Consider the following 16,686-nt stretch of genomic DNA (forward strand, 5'->3'; position numbering starts at 1 on the left):
ACAAATTCAACCAGTTCACCTGGTTGCTCTGTGGAGCGGGTTTCCTCGTGCATCCCAGTGTTTTCCAGCACTGTTGGTTGATGCAGGTCATTTTCTTAGTATCTGAGGCCTGGATATATTCAGTGTATTTCCATGTTTCCGCAAAAGTTCAGCCGTGTTTGTGGTGTTACTTTCCAACACGCTAACACCCTGTCTAAAAAACCAAACTTGTCTTGCATAAATTACTCTGTACAGTTGGGTTTTGTCTTCGTTTAAGTCTGAGAAGCAGCTGCATGCTGCTGCCACACCAGCAGGTCGACACCAGAGCTCAGTCAGCTGATGCATCAGCGTTTTATACGTTTTGTTAAGACTTTAAGCCAGATTTGTCGCTCACTTCAGTCATTTAGATGTGACTGATGCTGGATATTGGCTTGGTGCATAGCTAATACCTTCGATGAAATGTAAATGTAATTTAAGAAACTAACTATTAACAGAGTTAATAGTTAGTTTCTTAAAAAAAATAGAGCCACTGAAGCCTCTTTCAGTTGTTATATGCCGAGCAATTTCACATATTTGTAATTATTAATAATGCATCGGATGCTTTAAAGCTAATATGTGGTACCTGTCGAGTGTTTGGTTGTGTCACAGTGTTGTTGTCCTCTGCAGCTCTGTCTAAGGGGAAGCAGCCCATCCACACCATCCTGCTCAACCCTCACGTCCACCTCATTGGCGATGACGCCGCCTGCATTGCCTACATTCGCCTCACCCAGTACATCGATAGCAGCGGCATGCCTCGCACCATGCAGTCAGAGGAGACTCGCATCTGGCACCGCCGTGACAGCAAGTGGCAGAATATCCACTTCCACCGCTCCGGCTCTCCCACCATTCCCACCAAGTAAGATCGCCACCAGATTGCTTATAATGTTTAGACACGTAGGAACAGTTTTAATGAGTGTGTAGCATCAAGTCAGTTAAACCCCTGGGATATTGATCTGATCAGTGTAGTGGGAGAGAGTGGGCTGATGGATCAGGTACAGCTCCTTAACCATAGGTAGGCCAGAGAGCCAGCAGTGAGACAACCCCCCCAACAGGAAAGGTTTTAATGGTGACGGCCATTGACGTGTTTCCCTCGTCATCTTTTCTCACTGTTTATTCCCCAGTTTTGCATTTGGCTCGGGTCAGTGTCGCTGCTGTTAGCATGAAACAATATCTAGACCAGGGTCGGCACCTCCGGGCCTCGAGGGCCGGCGTCCTGCAGGTTTGAGATGTGTCCTTGATCCAACACAGCTGATTTAAGTTCTCCAGAGGCCTGGTGATGAACTAATCATCTGATCCAGGTGTGTTGACCCAGGGAATTACAGAGGTTGCACAAATAGTCCAGAACATCAACATATGCTGGGAGACACAGAAACCCTCTCAGGTGTTTTAAGCAACCGGCCGACGAGTGAACATGCTCTTCTAACACTCTCGAGACACAAAGCGTTCCAAGTTTTGGTGTCGTAACCAGTAATGTTGGTGCTTTTGTGTAGAGATCATTCTGCATGTGCTGGTGTTGGTTGATCGGACGAACATGTTTGTTTAAATCACCACCCTGCTCGATTTCCAGAATAAAACAGCAGGCTGCTCCTCCGTCACATGGACATCTGACCACAGTCAGGACAAAGTATTCGAGAACAGCGTTAAACATTCAAACGAGACAAAGTTTCCCTTTAACAGCTTGACACGTATTCCGGGTCTAACGAGCCGTAATGCCCAGTAACTAGATCAGAGCAGTGGGTGAAGCTGACTGTGTGGGTTTGTGTCTGACTGTGCTCCACTTTCAGCTGAGATGACCTCCACCACCTTCCAGCCTACAGCAGTCAGCTGACTGACTTCTGCCGTCTTTCCATCGGATGCCCAAGCCACGCCTCCCCCTCGTTTGCTAGCGCTCTGCCCTCTCAGTGTGTTGTTTACATTGTCGCTGCTGAACTGAAGTTTATTCTAAATGTAAAGGAGTTCACACTTTGACAACATCACTTTGTAGAGAGAGTGCAGGGTGTTCAACATATCTCTGTTTGCAGCATTTTTATTACTGGTTTCTTGATATATTCTTTTTTAAATAGAAGTGGACTCTAATGGTGCCACTGGTTCCACTTGATTTTAATGGGCTAGTCTGTGAAGCTCCCAGTCAGGATTACACATGTTGTGCTATTGTGATATTTTTACCTTTTGGCACAATGACCGATATCAAACTTTTTAATCACGTTTCTGTTTCCAGACACAAGCCTGCTTTGTTTGGCTGATCCATAGGTTTTGGTAATCATGTAATTTGCTCTTTGCTTGATCCATATGAGTTGACTTATCTTACTGATGTATGTTTACTAGGAACTGTAACTACATGTTTAAAAGGGAAACCGTTTGTTTTAGTGAGTTCGGTCATCACGGAGCATCGTGGGAGGAAGTGTAGACGTAGATTCTTAAAGCCATTCTGACTCCTGCCAGTCACATTTTCATACAATAAGAAGTTAATTATGTGAATCTGTTTGTTTACATTTTACAGTGTGATATTGATGCCTGTCCTTCTCCTCACTTACCTTTAAGAACATCCTCCGTATTTCATCCTCTGCTTAAAGTCGAACCCTGTTTAACCGTGTAAATCAGTTTGCTAAGTTTCATCACTGACCGGGTTACTCATGCTCAACACTCATCATGTTACGCTATAGTTATTTTAGTGCCACCATCTGACTGAAAGGGAAACGGTTGTTGTGGAGATCACAGGGAACAAACTTTAATTCCAGATTGAACTGAGTGCAGAGGAAGCCGTTAAAGACAGTCACAGGTGTGTTTTTGTGTTAAATAATCACTGAAATATTTAGAGAACTGCTTCGTATTGATTTCTTTGATCACATTTGTCCATTTCAAAGGACACTTTGGGTTTATCTTTGTGATTGAACTGTATGATGGGCTGCTGGTATTTAATGTTGCCATGATGGGCCAAGCCTGATGTTTAAGAAATCTCAAATAAAATGTGATTTATGCCAATGAGCGATTTGTTTTTTCATTCCTTATGTGAGCTCTGCATCAGTGATATTTCTGAAGTTTTGCTGCTGATGCTTAGCTTTGATATTTCTTGTTGTGCTTTGATGCTGATTGTGAAAAATCCTGCTGAACCTGCCCGCCCCCGCCCCTTCATCCTCACTCGGTTTCAGCAGATGCCGCCCCTCCCTGACTTATTCCTGTTAAAAAGGGCTTTTTCCTTCCTCCTCCTGTCACCAAGCTCTTGCTTGTTGGGGTTTTCTCTGTTATTGTGGGGTCTTTACAGTATAAAGCAGTAATTTTGTTGTGATTTGGAGCTGTAGAAATAAAACTGAACTAAAACAAAATGTTGAAATAATTTGATGTAAAAATGACCAAGTTACCTTCACATCTTTTAGAGTTTTTCACTCAACTCTTGGTACCCCTACAGCTTCTCGTGTTCCTTCTTCCTGATGCTGCTGTCATTCGGAACCGCTACATCGATCACTACGGCCGTCTTCTTCTGTTTGTCTACCACCACTATGTCCGGTTGGTTAGCCACCACCATTTTGTCCGTCTGTATCTGGAAGTCCCACAGGATCTTAGCTCGGTCATTCTCCGCCACCCTTGGGGGCATCTCCCATTTTGACCTCGGGACTTCCAGGTTATACTCGGCACAGATGTTCCTGTACACTATGCCGGCCACTTGGTTATGGCGTTCCATGTATGCCTTGCCTGCTAGCATCTTGCACCCTGCTGTTATGTGCTGGATTGTCTCTGGGGCATCTTTACACAGCCTGCACCTGGGGTCTTGCCTGGTGTGATAGACCCCAGCCTCTATGGATCTTGTACTCAGAGCTTGTTCTTGTGCTGCCATGATTAGTGCCTCTGTGCTGTCTTTCAGTCCAGCTTTGTCCAGCCACTGGTAGGATTTCTGGATATCAGCCACCTCCTCTATCTGCCGGTGGTACATACCGTGCAGGGGCCTGTCCTTCCATGATGGTTCCTCGTCTCCCTCCTCTTTCTTGGGTTTCTGCTGCCTGAGGTATTCACTGAGCTCTCAGTTGGTTGTGGTCATCTTACTGATGTACTCGTGGATGTTCGTTGTCTCATCCTGGACTGTGGTGCTGACACTCACCAGTCCTTCCTTCTGCTTAGCGCACAGCCTCAGGGTGCTGGACTTGGGGTGAATGCATGCATCAAGACCATGCATGGTAAGGAGCTTTCTTGTCTTTATGTCAGTGGCTTCTATCTCCTCCTTTGGCCAGCCTATTACCCCAGCAGGGTACCTGATCACGGGCAGGGCGTACGTGTTGATGGCCCGGATCTTGTTCTTACCGTTCAGCTGACTCCTCAGGACTTGCCTGACTCTCTGCAGGTACTTGGTGGATGCAGCTTTCCTAGCGGCCTCTTCATGGTCATATAAGTAAATAAAAACATCTATATATAAACATAAACATAGTGACTACAACCCAAGACTAAAATCTATCCTGTGTATTGTGTGTGAGTTAGCCAGATTACACAACCAAAGTTTGTGAAGAAGAGTTTACAAAGAGTTCTCAGGCTGTGTCAAAGGAAACACCTACTAACTGAACAGTTTCTTCAGCATTAACCGATTTACAGAAAACTCACCTGCTGCAGGCTCAGTTCAGCTTTGACCAGTGTTCCCAGTGTTCTCCCAGAACACCCAGTGGACAGAAACATCCTTCGCCACAAACTCTTTGAAGTTATATGTGGTGAAAAAATGACAACGGGCATCATTCGAGACATGTACAGTTTTATTGTTGTGTCACAAACACACTGCAGCTCTTTTACCTCATTAGCATTTTTATTTTGATCATCTGATAAAGTCATACATGCCCGCATAAATATTTGCACTGTTAATATGTATATATTGTCATCACCATGGAATTAAGATGCTCCGTTATGAGATTGGTTTTCTCTTTTTGACCTTTATTCTTCCAGTGGATCAAAGTAAATGGCAACATTGTTACATGGAAAATATGTAGATGAACAGCAAACACACGTAATCATGTCTGAATGCGTCGCAGCCGCCTTATAGCAACACAACTGTTTGTCTGCGATGGCAAAGAAACAAACAAAGGTTTACCTGTAGCTTCAAAATACATCCAAACTCTCTCTCTCTCTCTCTCTCTCACACACACACACACACACACACAGCAATAAATAAAGGAACAGGTGTCACAAATGAAGCGGGTAAAAGCCTCGGCCTGGGTTTAAAGTGGCTTTAAAGTCAAACGTGATAACAGTGATGACAGGAAACAAGCAAATCCACGACTACATTATTTATGTGTTGAAAAACAAAACTAAAGGACAAGTCTGCTGTTACGTGTCTACAAATCTGACGAGAAGCCCAAAACCAACAGAGTGTTACTGGGACCATAACCAGACTCTAAAAGGACCCACTGGTTTCTGTTGGAGCGATCAGTTGATCTAATTAGAGCCTGTGGGCTGTTCATTGTCTCTTTAATCACTACCAGAGGTCTCTTCCTGTTGATAGTTCTTCCTTCCGACTGTTACCAACTCATATGGTTTTTGCTCCAATGTCTATTTTCCGTCCATAATTTGCTAAACGAGCTTGAAGAACACCGAGACCATGAAACCTGTGATGCCATTTTTCCTAATAAATCAAAGGCAAACTGTCCATTTTCTCACAGACTCAACACTTCATTTTATATTAAAGTCAGTGTTGCAGGCTGGAGGAAATGTTGCTGCATGCATGGCCAATGACAGCTGTGTGCAGCAGAGGAGCAAAAGCAGAGCTGGCGTTGGGTTTTCCTGTAGATTTGTTGACAGTAACAGTCAAAGCTGCGCTTTAAAAGGTGTGGAAACGCTACGAGTAGCTGCAGGTAAGGAAAAGCACCAACATGAAGCACGAGGACATGAGTGCTGCACCGAAACATTCATCATCACTACTTTCTTTCTCCGTAGACACGGCACACACAGGTGACAGAAACAATGCTCCACACGTGGGAAGGACAGACACGTGGATAAAGTAAGGGCAGATGACAAAAGGTGTGAGCACACAGCCTTTGTGAACAGATGGGCGGGTTGATGTCGGCTGAGTTTCTGATGATACACATTCACACTTTATCTGGCATTAATCTCATGTGTACTGTGGCCGTTCTGCAGCTGGTGCATGTACAGCAGGTTCAGGTGGGCTAACGTGGTAAATGCTTTGAATTATTTCAGCTTCTTTCCAGTCCCAGCTTGACTTTTTGTCATCAACTCCCCTATGTACAAATGTTTACACGAGTTCTTCAAGAAGAGGCCGGTGCGTGAGGCGAAACATCCGAGACGCGCCTTTTCTTTCTAATCCGCCTTTGGTGCATCGTACCTACATCACATCAAAGCAGCCGCAGGAAGCGAAACACGAACAAAAATCATCAGGACGGTGAGGGGTGGCTATCTTTGGTCACAATCAGAGCGAACATCTATCGTTAAAGCACAAAAATACGGTTCCAATATCTGACAAACCAAAGAAGAAGAAAGAAAAACTCCAGTGATGAGCAGGGACAGAGGGCGGTTCGATCTGAGGAAGTGTACGTCACCAAAAGCTTCAGTGGAAAATGTAGATCAGTGGAAGCAGCTGCTCAGCTAAGGTTTTCATCCTCCTCCTCATCCTCGGTGTCCTCACAGTAGCGCTGGAGCAGTCGGTGCAGGTGCTGCTGCAGCGCATCAGGCTGCAGGGCATCTGCGGTGTTGTCCAGGCGCTCTAGGTGCACATGCTTCCCCTGAGCATCCCTCACCACGGTCCTCTTCTGGCTGCGTGAATTACGCATCTGGCTTCTGCAGGAACAGGAAACAGTAGTAGTTCATCCAGGATCACAGTAAGTGGCTGCAGACTGCCAGGCTCCACGTTTGTTTCATAAAGAACAATAAATGCATCACCTTCATTTCCATGTTAATTAATCATATCGCACCACATGATGCATCATGCTTTAACTGTTGTTTAAATATTTCAGATTTCCATCTAAACAAACTCAGAATCATTGTGTTGTTTCCTAAATCCCTAATAATTTTAACTGTATTGCATCTATACTCGTGTGGTTACATGGTGTTGTCACATCTAAAAGGATGCTGGTTTGAGTCCAGCTGGAGGCTTTGTTATTGGATCAAATCAAACGTGGCGACGCCCTTTTAAAAGAATGATGTCACACATCATGTGGACTGAAATGAAAAACAAGTTCACTCTTATATTCACAGCCTGTTCTCTCTCTAGCCCGCTGGAACAAAACGTGGCTGAAACAAGCATCAGAAACCAGCAGAGCATAAGCAAACATTAGCATATGCTGCTGTCACTTTGCTTTATTACTCACTGGTTGTACCAGTAATGGCACCATTGTTTCATACCAGGAATGGCAGTAATGTGAAATATGTGTGTCTGCATCTATTATTGCTACACTGCACATCTCAGGATCTGATGAAAACAACAGAAGTTGTATAAATAATGTGTGCAGGTGTCTCTTTTCTCCCTCACAGACAGTCAAGGTTAGGACAGTCACAGTGTGGTCACACAGCACGCTCAGGTGAGGTCCTTTCTACACACTCATGCAGTCCAACCTTTTAACCACAGAACCGTCATCCTGTACAATCTCTTTCTCTACTATATGCGGCATTAGCACTTTTCCAAATCCTCCAGCGTAACTCATTGCCTGGAGGGGAAGAATGAGGAAAGACAGATCAAATGCTAGAAAGCTCTCAGGTTTTCTCAGCGCAGTGATAAAATGCCTGCATTACACCACGAGTGTCCTTTCATCCTCGACACGTCGAAAAACAAATATTATTCCCGAGCTGAAATCTTACTGACCTTCTCAAAGTCCTCTCTGGCTGAAGGCAGGTCTGCAGCCAGCGACGGGTCTCCTGTGTGCTTCTCCATCCTCTCGCCTCTCACCACAGTTGTCTTGACAACCTTGCTGACCTTTCTGCCCTGCACTGGCTCCACTTCAAACTCTGACGCTGTGGCAGCGCTCAGAGCTGGGAACTCTGAAAAGGTCAGCTGGGAAGGAAATACGATGTCATGGTTACTTTGAATAACAGAGGACTAAAGTACAGCAAAGACGTGCCTGCAGTTAACTGGATTTACAGTTAACTGGATTTACAGTTAACTGGATTTACAGTTAACTGGATTTACAGTTAACTGGACTTACAGTTAACTGGCTCACCCAAACACATCGGAGAGAAAGCGAGACCATCAGAGACGTTAACTTGGGGTGAATGTCTTCCCCGAGGACATCAGGCATGCAGACTGATCTACCTGAGCTGCAGCCAGACCCTCCACTGGAGCCAGCGTCCAGTTGGGTTCAGGCTTAAAACCGTCACAGCTGCATCAGGAGGCCCTGAATGATCCCTTGGTTGAGTTTGTTAGACTAAGCAGTTTGTCTTCGCTCAGTCTCACAGTGTGTATATGCAGCACTTCTGTATTTAATATTAGCAGCACTCTCTCCCTGCACTTCACCTCTCTGCTCGCTTCTCTTTCCCCTCACCTGCAACAGGTTGCAGCACTTTGAGGCAAAAAATAAATTGACTCTCGACTGCAGCAAAATAACTCTCCTCATTACCGGATATAAAACACAAAGCAACAGTAGGATTAGCAGACGTCAGAGGCTCTCACCTCCTTCTGATCGCCTCCACTGTGAAGCACAGTTCTCTTCACCACCTTTGAAACAGCATCTCCCTCCTCTATCTGGACCGACTGCTGGTGAGAGCCTTCGATGGTCACTTCCTGTGTCTCCATGCCGTCTGGAGACACATATTTACGAATGACCTTCCGCGTGACCTGTTGGAGAGGCAAGTCACTGTAAAGGTTTTCTGTATGAAGGACCAGGTTTTAAGTGTAATACAGATTTCAGTGTTGAATCTTCCTCACTTTCTTGACCACCATGTTGCCATCTTCATCGATGTACTTCTCTTCTGTCAGGGTCTGCAGGGGGATGTCTGGCAGGTTATCGGCCTGCAAAAGACACAAAACGCTTGCTGTCGGTTCACACCTTCACTCACATTACGCACAATCTACAGACGTCAAAGAACATTTTGCAATCAATCCAACGGTAATTAATAATAGTCAGCTCCAACAGATCTCTGTATTTCAAGTCCGTCTGAAAACTGACGATTGCTGAATACCAGCGTCATTATGGGTCCATTCAGGTTATACACAGTGCACACTTTTTCAATGCACAAGTATCACTGCCAGTAACAAAAGAAAAAAACCCTAATGGTGACACGACAACATGTGTAGAACAAAGTGTAGAAATACAAATTTATCTTAAAAAACAAGCAAAAAAACCAAAAATGTGAATCTAAAGTCAATGAAATTGTAAAGGACCAAAGTTTCTAGCTGACTCTCTGAAATATGACTTTCTGCATTAGAGGAAAATGAATTTGAGCCGAGTGTATTATACAGGATTAATCTGAAAAGCTCAGGCTGAAAAAGGAGCAGCAAAACGATCCACTAAACCTTCAACAGGCCACAGGCGCACTGCACTGCACGCAGTCATGCTCGTTTACCTGAATGATTACTCTGCGTCGGACCACCCTGGTGGTCAGTACATCCTCCTCTGAGCTATCAGAGGACAGCATTCCTAGCTCCTCAGCTATCTCCTGCACATAACCAGCATGGGTCAACATAGCATGGGTCTAAACAGTGTCTACAGTTAACTTCTGCAGCCACAGGTCTCTGTGCAATGCTGTGAAAAACTGAGTACACTGTTACTGCTTCCACAGGAATCAAGAGGGTAAGTAGCAGTAGCAGGTTCTGCTAATCAAATGCATGTGAGCAGAAGTCTACAGCATTCAGGTGAGCATCAACACAAGCAATGAACTCAGCAATGAACTGCCCAGATTGTTGGCCAGAAGTTGTTGCTGTCCATCAATCTGACGTCCAAACAAGTCAAAGTGGAAACATTGTTAGCAGGAGTTAGAGGCGATGAGCTGCACTTGGCCTGGGTACGTGCAGTCAGTGTAGGGAAGTCCTGAATCCCAGAGTCAAATGAAAGGCCACCTGTACCGAAGACACTACCACTACTGAAGAACAAAGGGGGGTCTGAAGTACTCCCACAGATCTGCAACAGAACGGCTAAAAAATAAAAGACTCGAGCTGGGGTAGTAGTCCAAAGACCAGAACTCAACTCTTTACCTTAAGAGAGCTGTGCATAAACAAAAGCATAACTGCACTGCCCCATATGACTGTATCCTTCATAGCTAAAGGAAATTCTTTTTGCATATATTTAAGGGGGGGATTATCTGTACATGTGAGTGGGATGAACTGCAACAGGCAGAAATCAAAGCAAACAGGTGCAAATGTCTCAGTTAAAGATTCCCTACAGCAGCTCATGCATTTCATCAACAGTTTGAGATACTGCAAACAAACAAACCCCAAACAGCACACTGGTGTGAGGAAGAAGTGTTTGTGTTATGACATTTGCAATATTTCTAATATTTATGCACACAAAAGCATTTCCAGTGTCTTTTAGTCTCCAAAGTACCGACTGCTTGTTTGTCTCTTGATTTAGGAATGCAGATCCACAGCACTGTGCTCATGCTCAACCTCTTACCCGTCCCAGGAAGTCATCATCGTCATAGTATTCTGCCTGATCTCTGGAAGGGAGCTCCTCCAGTACGGGGAGCCCACTGTCTGTCTGATACGCCTCTACATCATAAGCAAATTCAGGAAGACTTTCGCTGCTGGTAGAGAAGAGATTTCTATCTTCTGCCCGCAAGAAGAGCTGGTTTGCTTGAGTAGCACGCTGAAGGCCAGTATCAAGACTACTCCCAGGTACTGGTGAAGGGGGTTCAGAGATATGATAGGTAATCACATCTTCTGGTTCCGAAAAGTCAGAGAAGGCTTGTCTGCAGTCAAAGAACTCCATATCTGAATCAGAGTGCTGTGGAGATTCAGAGCCCTTGAAGTGCTGCTTTACTGGGACATTTGGTTTACCTAATTCAGATTCGGACGCTTGTTTCTCTCTAGTTCCTGTGAGGACCTTCTTAAAGTCTGGTGAAAAGTCTTCGGTGTCTCCAAGGGTTTCAGACTCTTTCTTAGTCAGAGCTTGGCTCTCAAGCTTAGCTGACATAGAGTCGCTGAACACTGACAACAGGAGGCTCCTGTCATTCAAGGACACTTGGCTACAGTCAGGAGCTCTCAGATGTTCTGGAAGCATTGCCTGGTAATCTCGATCAGGAGTTGGCGAGGGTGAAAAGTGCTCACTAGATTGTGCTTCCTTCAGGGACAGCTCCCACTCAGAGCACCTGTGGGATGCAAATGAAGCCTTCTCACGTGAAGGCAGAATTGGAGTAACAGCTCTGTGAGTTGTGTATGTGCTGTGTTCAGGTAGCTGTAGAGGGACTGATGCCATCAGCTTGTCTTCACCAAAGAGCACACCTATGTTACTGCTCTGCTGTGTTATTGTTGTAGCAGACTGAAGCTGTGTGTCATCGTCTGTTTGAAACCGTGTTTCCTTTGGTGTCTCAGGAGCCTGGAAGTGAAATTTCAACATTATCTCAGTAGCTAACTAAGAATACCAGAGGGTGAGCTTTAACCATGCAGACAAAGCCTTTTTTTAATCCAGAAAAACAAAGCAAGTTTAGTCTGAGTTTAGGGAAATAGGTTTACTGCTTAGAAACGTGCAACAGACTGCAAAAAGTGCCCCTCAATAAACAACCGTCTGTCGTCAGACAAATGAACTGAAGGGAATAATTAGTAGCTCACGAAACATCCCCAGCATTAATGCACTCCATGTTGTTGTTAGTTCAGCAATGTATTTTCCTTTTTTTGTCACACAGTTACACTTTTTATGTCCAAGTGACATAAAAGGTTACGTTAATGAAAACTAGTTACTCTCTGCTGGATTTCATGCTTTCAGTCTTACCCTTTGAGAGGCTAGCTTGGTCTTTAGATCATCAACACTAACAGGCTGGGTCTTCTTCTGCTTTCCTTCACCATCATTAACATGTGAGTCTTCCTCACAGACGGTGGTTTGTAAAGTTGAGAAGCTTCCAACCTGGGATCCGGGCTCCATCCATTCTTTGTATGACTGAAATTCTGGTTGTAATTCTTTCATTTCTTGCCACTTAGGATGTTCTTCACCAGACTTATCCCCAATTTGAATTACTAACGGTGACATCGCTATTGGGCTTTTGATAAGTAACGATGAAGATGGACCAGAGTCTAATTCCTCCTCTGATTCCGCAGTTTCAGGGCTCAAAGGTCGCGAAATATCATTAATCCAACAATCAACAGGCAAGGCCACAAACTCAGAGTCTGATGCAAAAGAAACCGGAGAAGATGATCTATCTACTGGAGTAGCATTCATAAAATAAGACGACAATATTCTCATAAATTCAGGTACTGGTGAGTCAGGTAACAGTTGTTCAAACTCACCGAGAGACGACACAGATTCAGGTGAGGATGGTCTGTCACTACCAGCAACTTTTGATGATTTGACAATCAACTCGTACTCTGAGTCTGAACCCTGTGATTCAGTTGACGATGACTCACAAATAGTGCTGTAAGCCTCCAACGACTCTGTAAACTGAGGGATGGGAGAGTCTGGAGACAGCGGCCTGTTCTCATTGAACTCTGGCATTGATTCTGGAGATGATGCTCTTTTGTCAGCCATGTGTACGGCAGATTCAAATGACACAGGTATGTATTCAGAGGACTCAGAGGATAGTGGCCTGTCTGTCTCGTTTTGATCATCAAACAGTGGAACTTCCACAGATGATGGTCTGCATTCTACAAAATCAAAGTCTAAATTCAGTGGCATATGATCTGAACCCAATGCTAAAGGTGACGATGATGATCTGGGAAACATTACACATTCTGACAATGCCACTGTAAATTCTGGTACTGGAGAATCTGGTGAAAGTGGTCTGAACTGACTGACTGATGTCACAGGCCCTGGTGATGGTGCTCTTGCATCTAACACCATGACTGCATTGGGGGACATGGAGGATTCTGGTGAACCTTCATCCTGTGTTTCTGCCTCAGGCAATTCAAATATAGACTTTCTCTGTCTGTATGGAAGTGCTCGTGAAGAGAAAATGTGTTCAGTCATAGGTGGAAGTGACTCTGCCTCCTCTGAATTTTTATCCTTTTCTGTCCGATTTTCGTCATCTGTTTCACTTCTCTCGTAGTCCATTGTGCTGTCAACAAACTGTGTAAACCTTTTTTTACTATGCAAAGTTTCTCTGGCACACTGAAGATGACTTGCTTGAGAACTTGGACTCCATCGCTCAGCATCATCAGCGAGATTATACTCAGTTACCATAATTAGTGATTCTTTAGGGTCAGGTGGGTCTTTTGATTCATTTAAAGATGATCTGGATGCAAGTATTTCCTCCATATCTAATACTAAAGATTCAGGTGATGTTGTTCTTTCTCCCGTACAGAATGGAGCTGAAGCCTGGGATAAACTGTCAGAATCTGAAAAGTCTAATGGTGACATGTTTCTCACACACATGAAAGTTTCCACAAAACTCTTTGTGAAATCGGGCACTGGTGATTCAGACCCCAGGAGTTCATCATATGATCTTTCGGACTGCGCTGACAATGCTCTCTTGGTAGTGACTCTTGCGTTAAATGGAGAATATGTCAGATCACAGTCCAGATCTGAAAACAATGATGATAATGATTCAGAGGATGAGCTGCCATAAAGTGTTCCTGCTGCTGGAGCCTCAAAAACATTTTGTGCAAACCAAGGGAGAGGCGAGTCTGGAGAAAGCTTCTTGTGTTCATCAAATGACTGAGTAGATTCTGGAGATGCTGATCTAATGTTTCCAAGTAGCACTAATGTCCCAGGAGACATGGGCCTGTATTCTGGTATAGATTCAACAGAGAGCGGCCTTTCTTCTGTTTCTGATTCTACTGATTCAGGAGAATCTGGTCTGTTCTCAACACAGAAAATTGTGGACATCAAAAAGTCCCTCACAGCGTACTCGACATCTGATTCGATGGATTCAGGAGAGGATGAGCGATACCCAACATTTACAATGACGTGTTCTGGCATTCCTGGTGTGTAATCGGGTATTGGCGAGTCTGGTGACTGCACTTGGTACTCATCTCCAGATGCTACCGAGCCAGGTGAAGAGCATCTCATGTCATGAACTAGTGAGCTTAAACTTATAAAAATATATTCATCGTCCGAACATGTTGACTCATGAGATGCCGATCTTTGTACAAAGACATTTTTGGGTACTCTAAACAGTGTTTTCACAAAGTCAGGTACAGGTGAATCAGGTGAAAGTTTATCTGATGATAGAGATTCAGGAGAAAGTGGTTTACCAAGTGTTGGGAGGTCTATTTTTAGGTCTGAAAGCACTGACTCAGGGGACATGGACCTTAAAGCACTGTGAGACTCACGAGGTAACTGAATGGGTAAGGCAGGTGAAAGGGGTTTACAATGATCTTCTGACTGAGTTGAATCAGGAGATTCTGCCCTGTCCTCAAACATCTGTAAAATCAGAGGAGCATATTCTGTTTCTGAAGCCACCGATTCAAGTGACAATGACCCGTGAGCTTTGAACTCAACATTAGTTTCTGGCAAACCCCGTCTGAAGTCAGGTACAGGGGAATCAGGAGAAAGACTTGTGTATTTGCTCACAGATGGTAAGGATTCTGGAGATGAATGCTGGCCTTCTGGGACCATAAGAGAATATAACTCTGTTTCAAAATCAGATAACACAGATTGAGGTGAACAAGACCTGAAGTCTGTATATGATATTGATGATCCTAGATCTGGTCCAAATTCAGGAATTGGTGAGTCTAGTAAAAGTTTAAACTCTGATGCAGCTGATTCAGAAGATTCGGCTCTGTCCTTAAAAAGCCCTGTGGCACACAAATCTCTCTCTGAATCTTCATCTGAATATACTGATATGGGTGATAAGGGCCAGTATTTGACTTCTAACATAGTGGTGTACTGGGGTAGTGGAGAGTCAGGAGACAAACATCTGAGGTCAGACACGTCTGATTGGCAGGAGTCTGGTCTGTCCTTAACATCAAACATCTGTGAAATCAAAGGAGCATATTCTATTTCTGAAGTTACCGATTCAGGTGATGACAACCGGTGACCACTGGCATCAACACAAGAAAGAGTGGAATTTGGTAAATGACCTGATTTGTTTAGAGAGCCACTTGATTCAGGAGAAGATGATGTGACATTTGCCATTAGTGATACAGGTGAGGAAATTCTATACTCTGATATAGAGTCAAAGGTCAAAGGTTTCTCTTCAGTTTCTGATTCTAATGATTCTACAACAACTGGCCTATCTTCAGTATCAAGTAAGCGGTTAGCTAAAGATGAATACTTAACATCAGACATAACTGTTGATCTAAACTCAACAAATGATGGGTAACGTTCAGCTACTCCTGACATGACCTGAGGTTCAGATGAATCTGGTGATTGAGTTTGACTTTCGTCTCTAGATACGCCTGAATCAGGCGATGGAAGTCGGTGTTCATCTGCCATTGATACAAATCGACCCTCTTCAAATTCTAAATCAGAAAAACAAACAGATTCAGTTGAACTGGACCTGCATTCAGCATTCGAAACACTTGGGGGGTGAAATATAAAATGTTTGAATTCAAGTATAGGTGAATCAGGGGAAAGTGTCCTAAATTCATTTTCAGAATCCGGTGTAAGTGATCCCCCCTTCACCTCAAAAAATTGCATGTCCAAAACTTCTAAGTCATTGTCCAGCATGAAAAATGTAGGTGATGATGACCTGCTTCCAAAAACTAACACACCTTCTTCTATATCTGGGTTGAATGGTGGTGGTAGAGGAGAGTCTGGAGATAGAGGCCTAAACTCATTAATGGATGCCCTTGAGTCAGGAGACCATCTTCTTATTTCTGTCACTAAGTCTTCAGGTGACATGGGCCTATATTCCATGACTGACTCTGGTGAAAGTGGCCGCAATTCAGTTTCTGAATTGAAAGACCCTGGACTGCCAAGGATGCAGGACTCAGCAGGACTAAACTCTGATGAAACTGAAGGTTCAAAAAATAAAGCAGAAAATTCCTTCTCTTCCACATCTGAATCGAGTTGAATACATTCTACATTGGTCCCAGTATCATCAACTATTTCAGCTCTGTTTACAAAACTTTCTCCTACATAATGAGGATCATACAGCTGACATATCATCTGGTGTGCCCTAAATGTTTCATCAGCTGCTGACATCTTGTCTTCAAGATTGGAAGCTGAGTCTGTTCTCTCATCTGTAAAGACCACTGAAGTTGAGAAGCCATATTCAGTATGTGAAAGCAATGACTCTGGTTTGGAGGACCTATATCCAAAGGCAGCTGTGTGCAATTCAGGTACAACAGGTCTGAAGTCTTGTAAGGGTGAATCAGGTAAAAATGGAGCACTTCCATCTGCAGATATTACAGAAACATGTGATAAAGGCCTCCTTTTGTTGTGGTCTGATCCATCAGTTGACACAGCTGATTCTGGTAAAGATGAGTGACACTCTGAAATGTTAGAAAAGTAAGGGAAAATCGGAGGAACTGGGGAATCCGAGCAGATGCCTTTCAAAGAATCTGGAGAATCTTTAATTTCCTCCAGCAATAAAGACCTGTTTTCTGACTTAAAATCAGGTGACAATGGTCTGTCCTCTGAATCCTCCAGAACATACTCAGTTTTTGTTCCAGCATACTCAAAAAACCCAGTTTTACTTGTCTCTCCGACATAGTGATGA

The 16,686-nt window shown here is 44.0% G+C and overlaps 3 protein-coding genes across 3 annotated transcripts in view; 1 reads left to right on the forward strand and 2 right to left on the reverse strand.

Moving 5' to 3' along the window:
- Positions 1 to 878, forward strand: part of LOC102197267 (calcium/calmodulin-dependent protein kinase type II delta chain-like) — a 69,820-nt gene extending 68,942 nt beyond the window's left edge. The window contains exon 17 of the mRNA XM_013916024.1: positions 646 to 878. Coding sequence (XP_013771478.1) covers positions 646 to 878 — 233 coding nt within the window. The remainder of the gene's footprint in view (positions 1 to 645) is intronic.
- A 5,299-nt stretch (positions 879 to 6,177) lies between these two features.
- The window catches only part of LOC102198141 (ankyrin-2-like), a 96,254-nt gene continuing 85,745 nt past the window's right edge, over positions 6,178 to 16,686 (reverse strand). The window contains exons 43-47 of the mRNA XM_013916023.1: positions 8,864 to 8,947; positions 8,609 to 8,773; positions 7,805 to 7,993; positions 7,558 to 7,649; positions 6,178 to 6,783 (exon numbers count right to left, since the gene is read on the reverse strand). Of these exons, the coding sequence (XP_013771477.1) occupies positions 6,588 to 6,783; positions 7,558 to 7,649; positions 7,805 to 7,993; positions 8,609 to 8,773; positions 8,864 to 8,947 (726 nt within the window). The 3' untranslated portion in view covers positions 6,178 to 6,587. The remainder of the gene's footprint in view (positions 6,784 to 7,557; positions 7,650 to 7,804; positions 7,994 to 8,608; positions 8,774 to 8,863; positions 8,948 to 16,686) is intronic.
- LOC102197563 (uncharacterized) lies at positions 9,620 to 16,680 on the reverse strand. Its single transcript, XM_005753492.1, has 2 exons — positions 11,862 to 16,680; positions 9,620 to 11,468 (listed from the first exon to the last, which is right to left on the reverse strand). Exons 1-2 carry the CDS (start codon positions 16,167 to 16,169, stop codon positions 10,536 to 10,538), a joined length of 5,241 nt encoding a protein of 1,746 aa, XP_005753549.1. The 5' UTR covers positions 16,170 to 16,680; the 3' UTR covers positions 9,620 to 10,535.

The sequence above is a fragment of the Pundamilia nyererei genome, unplaced genomic scaffold, assembly GCF_000239375.1.
Source record: "Pundamilia nyererei isolate P.nyererei 1_Seehausen unplaced genomic scaffold, PunNye1.0 scaffold00433, whole genome shotgun sequence".
NCBI classification, from domain to species: domain Eukaryota; kingdom Metazoa; phylum Chordata; class Actinopteri; order Cichliformes; family Cichlidae; genus Pundamilia; species Pundamilia nyererei.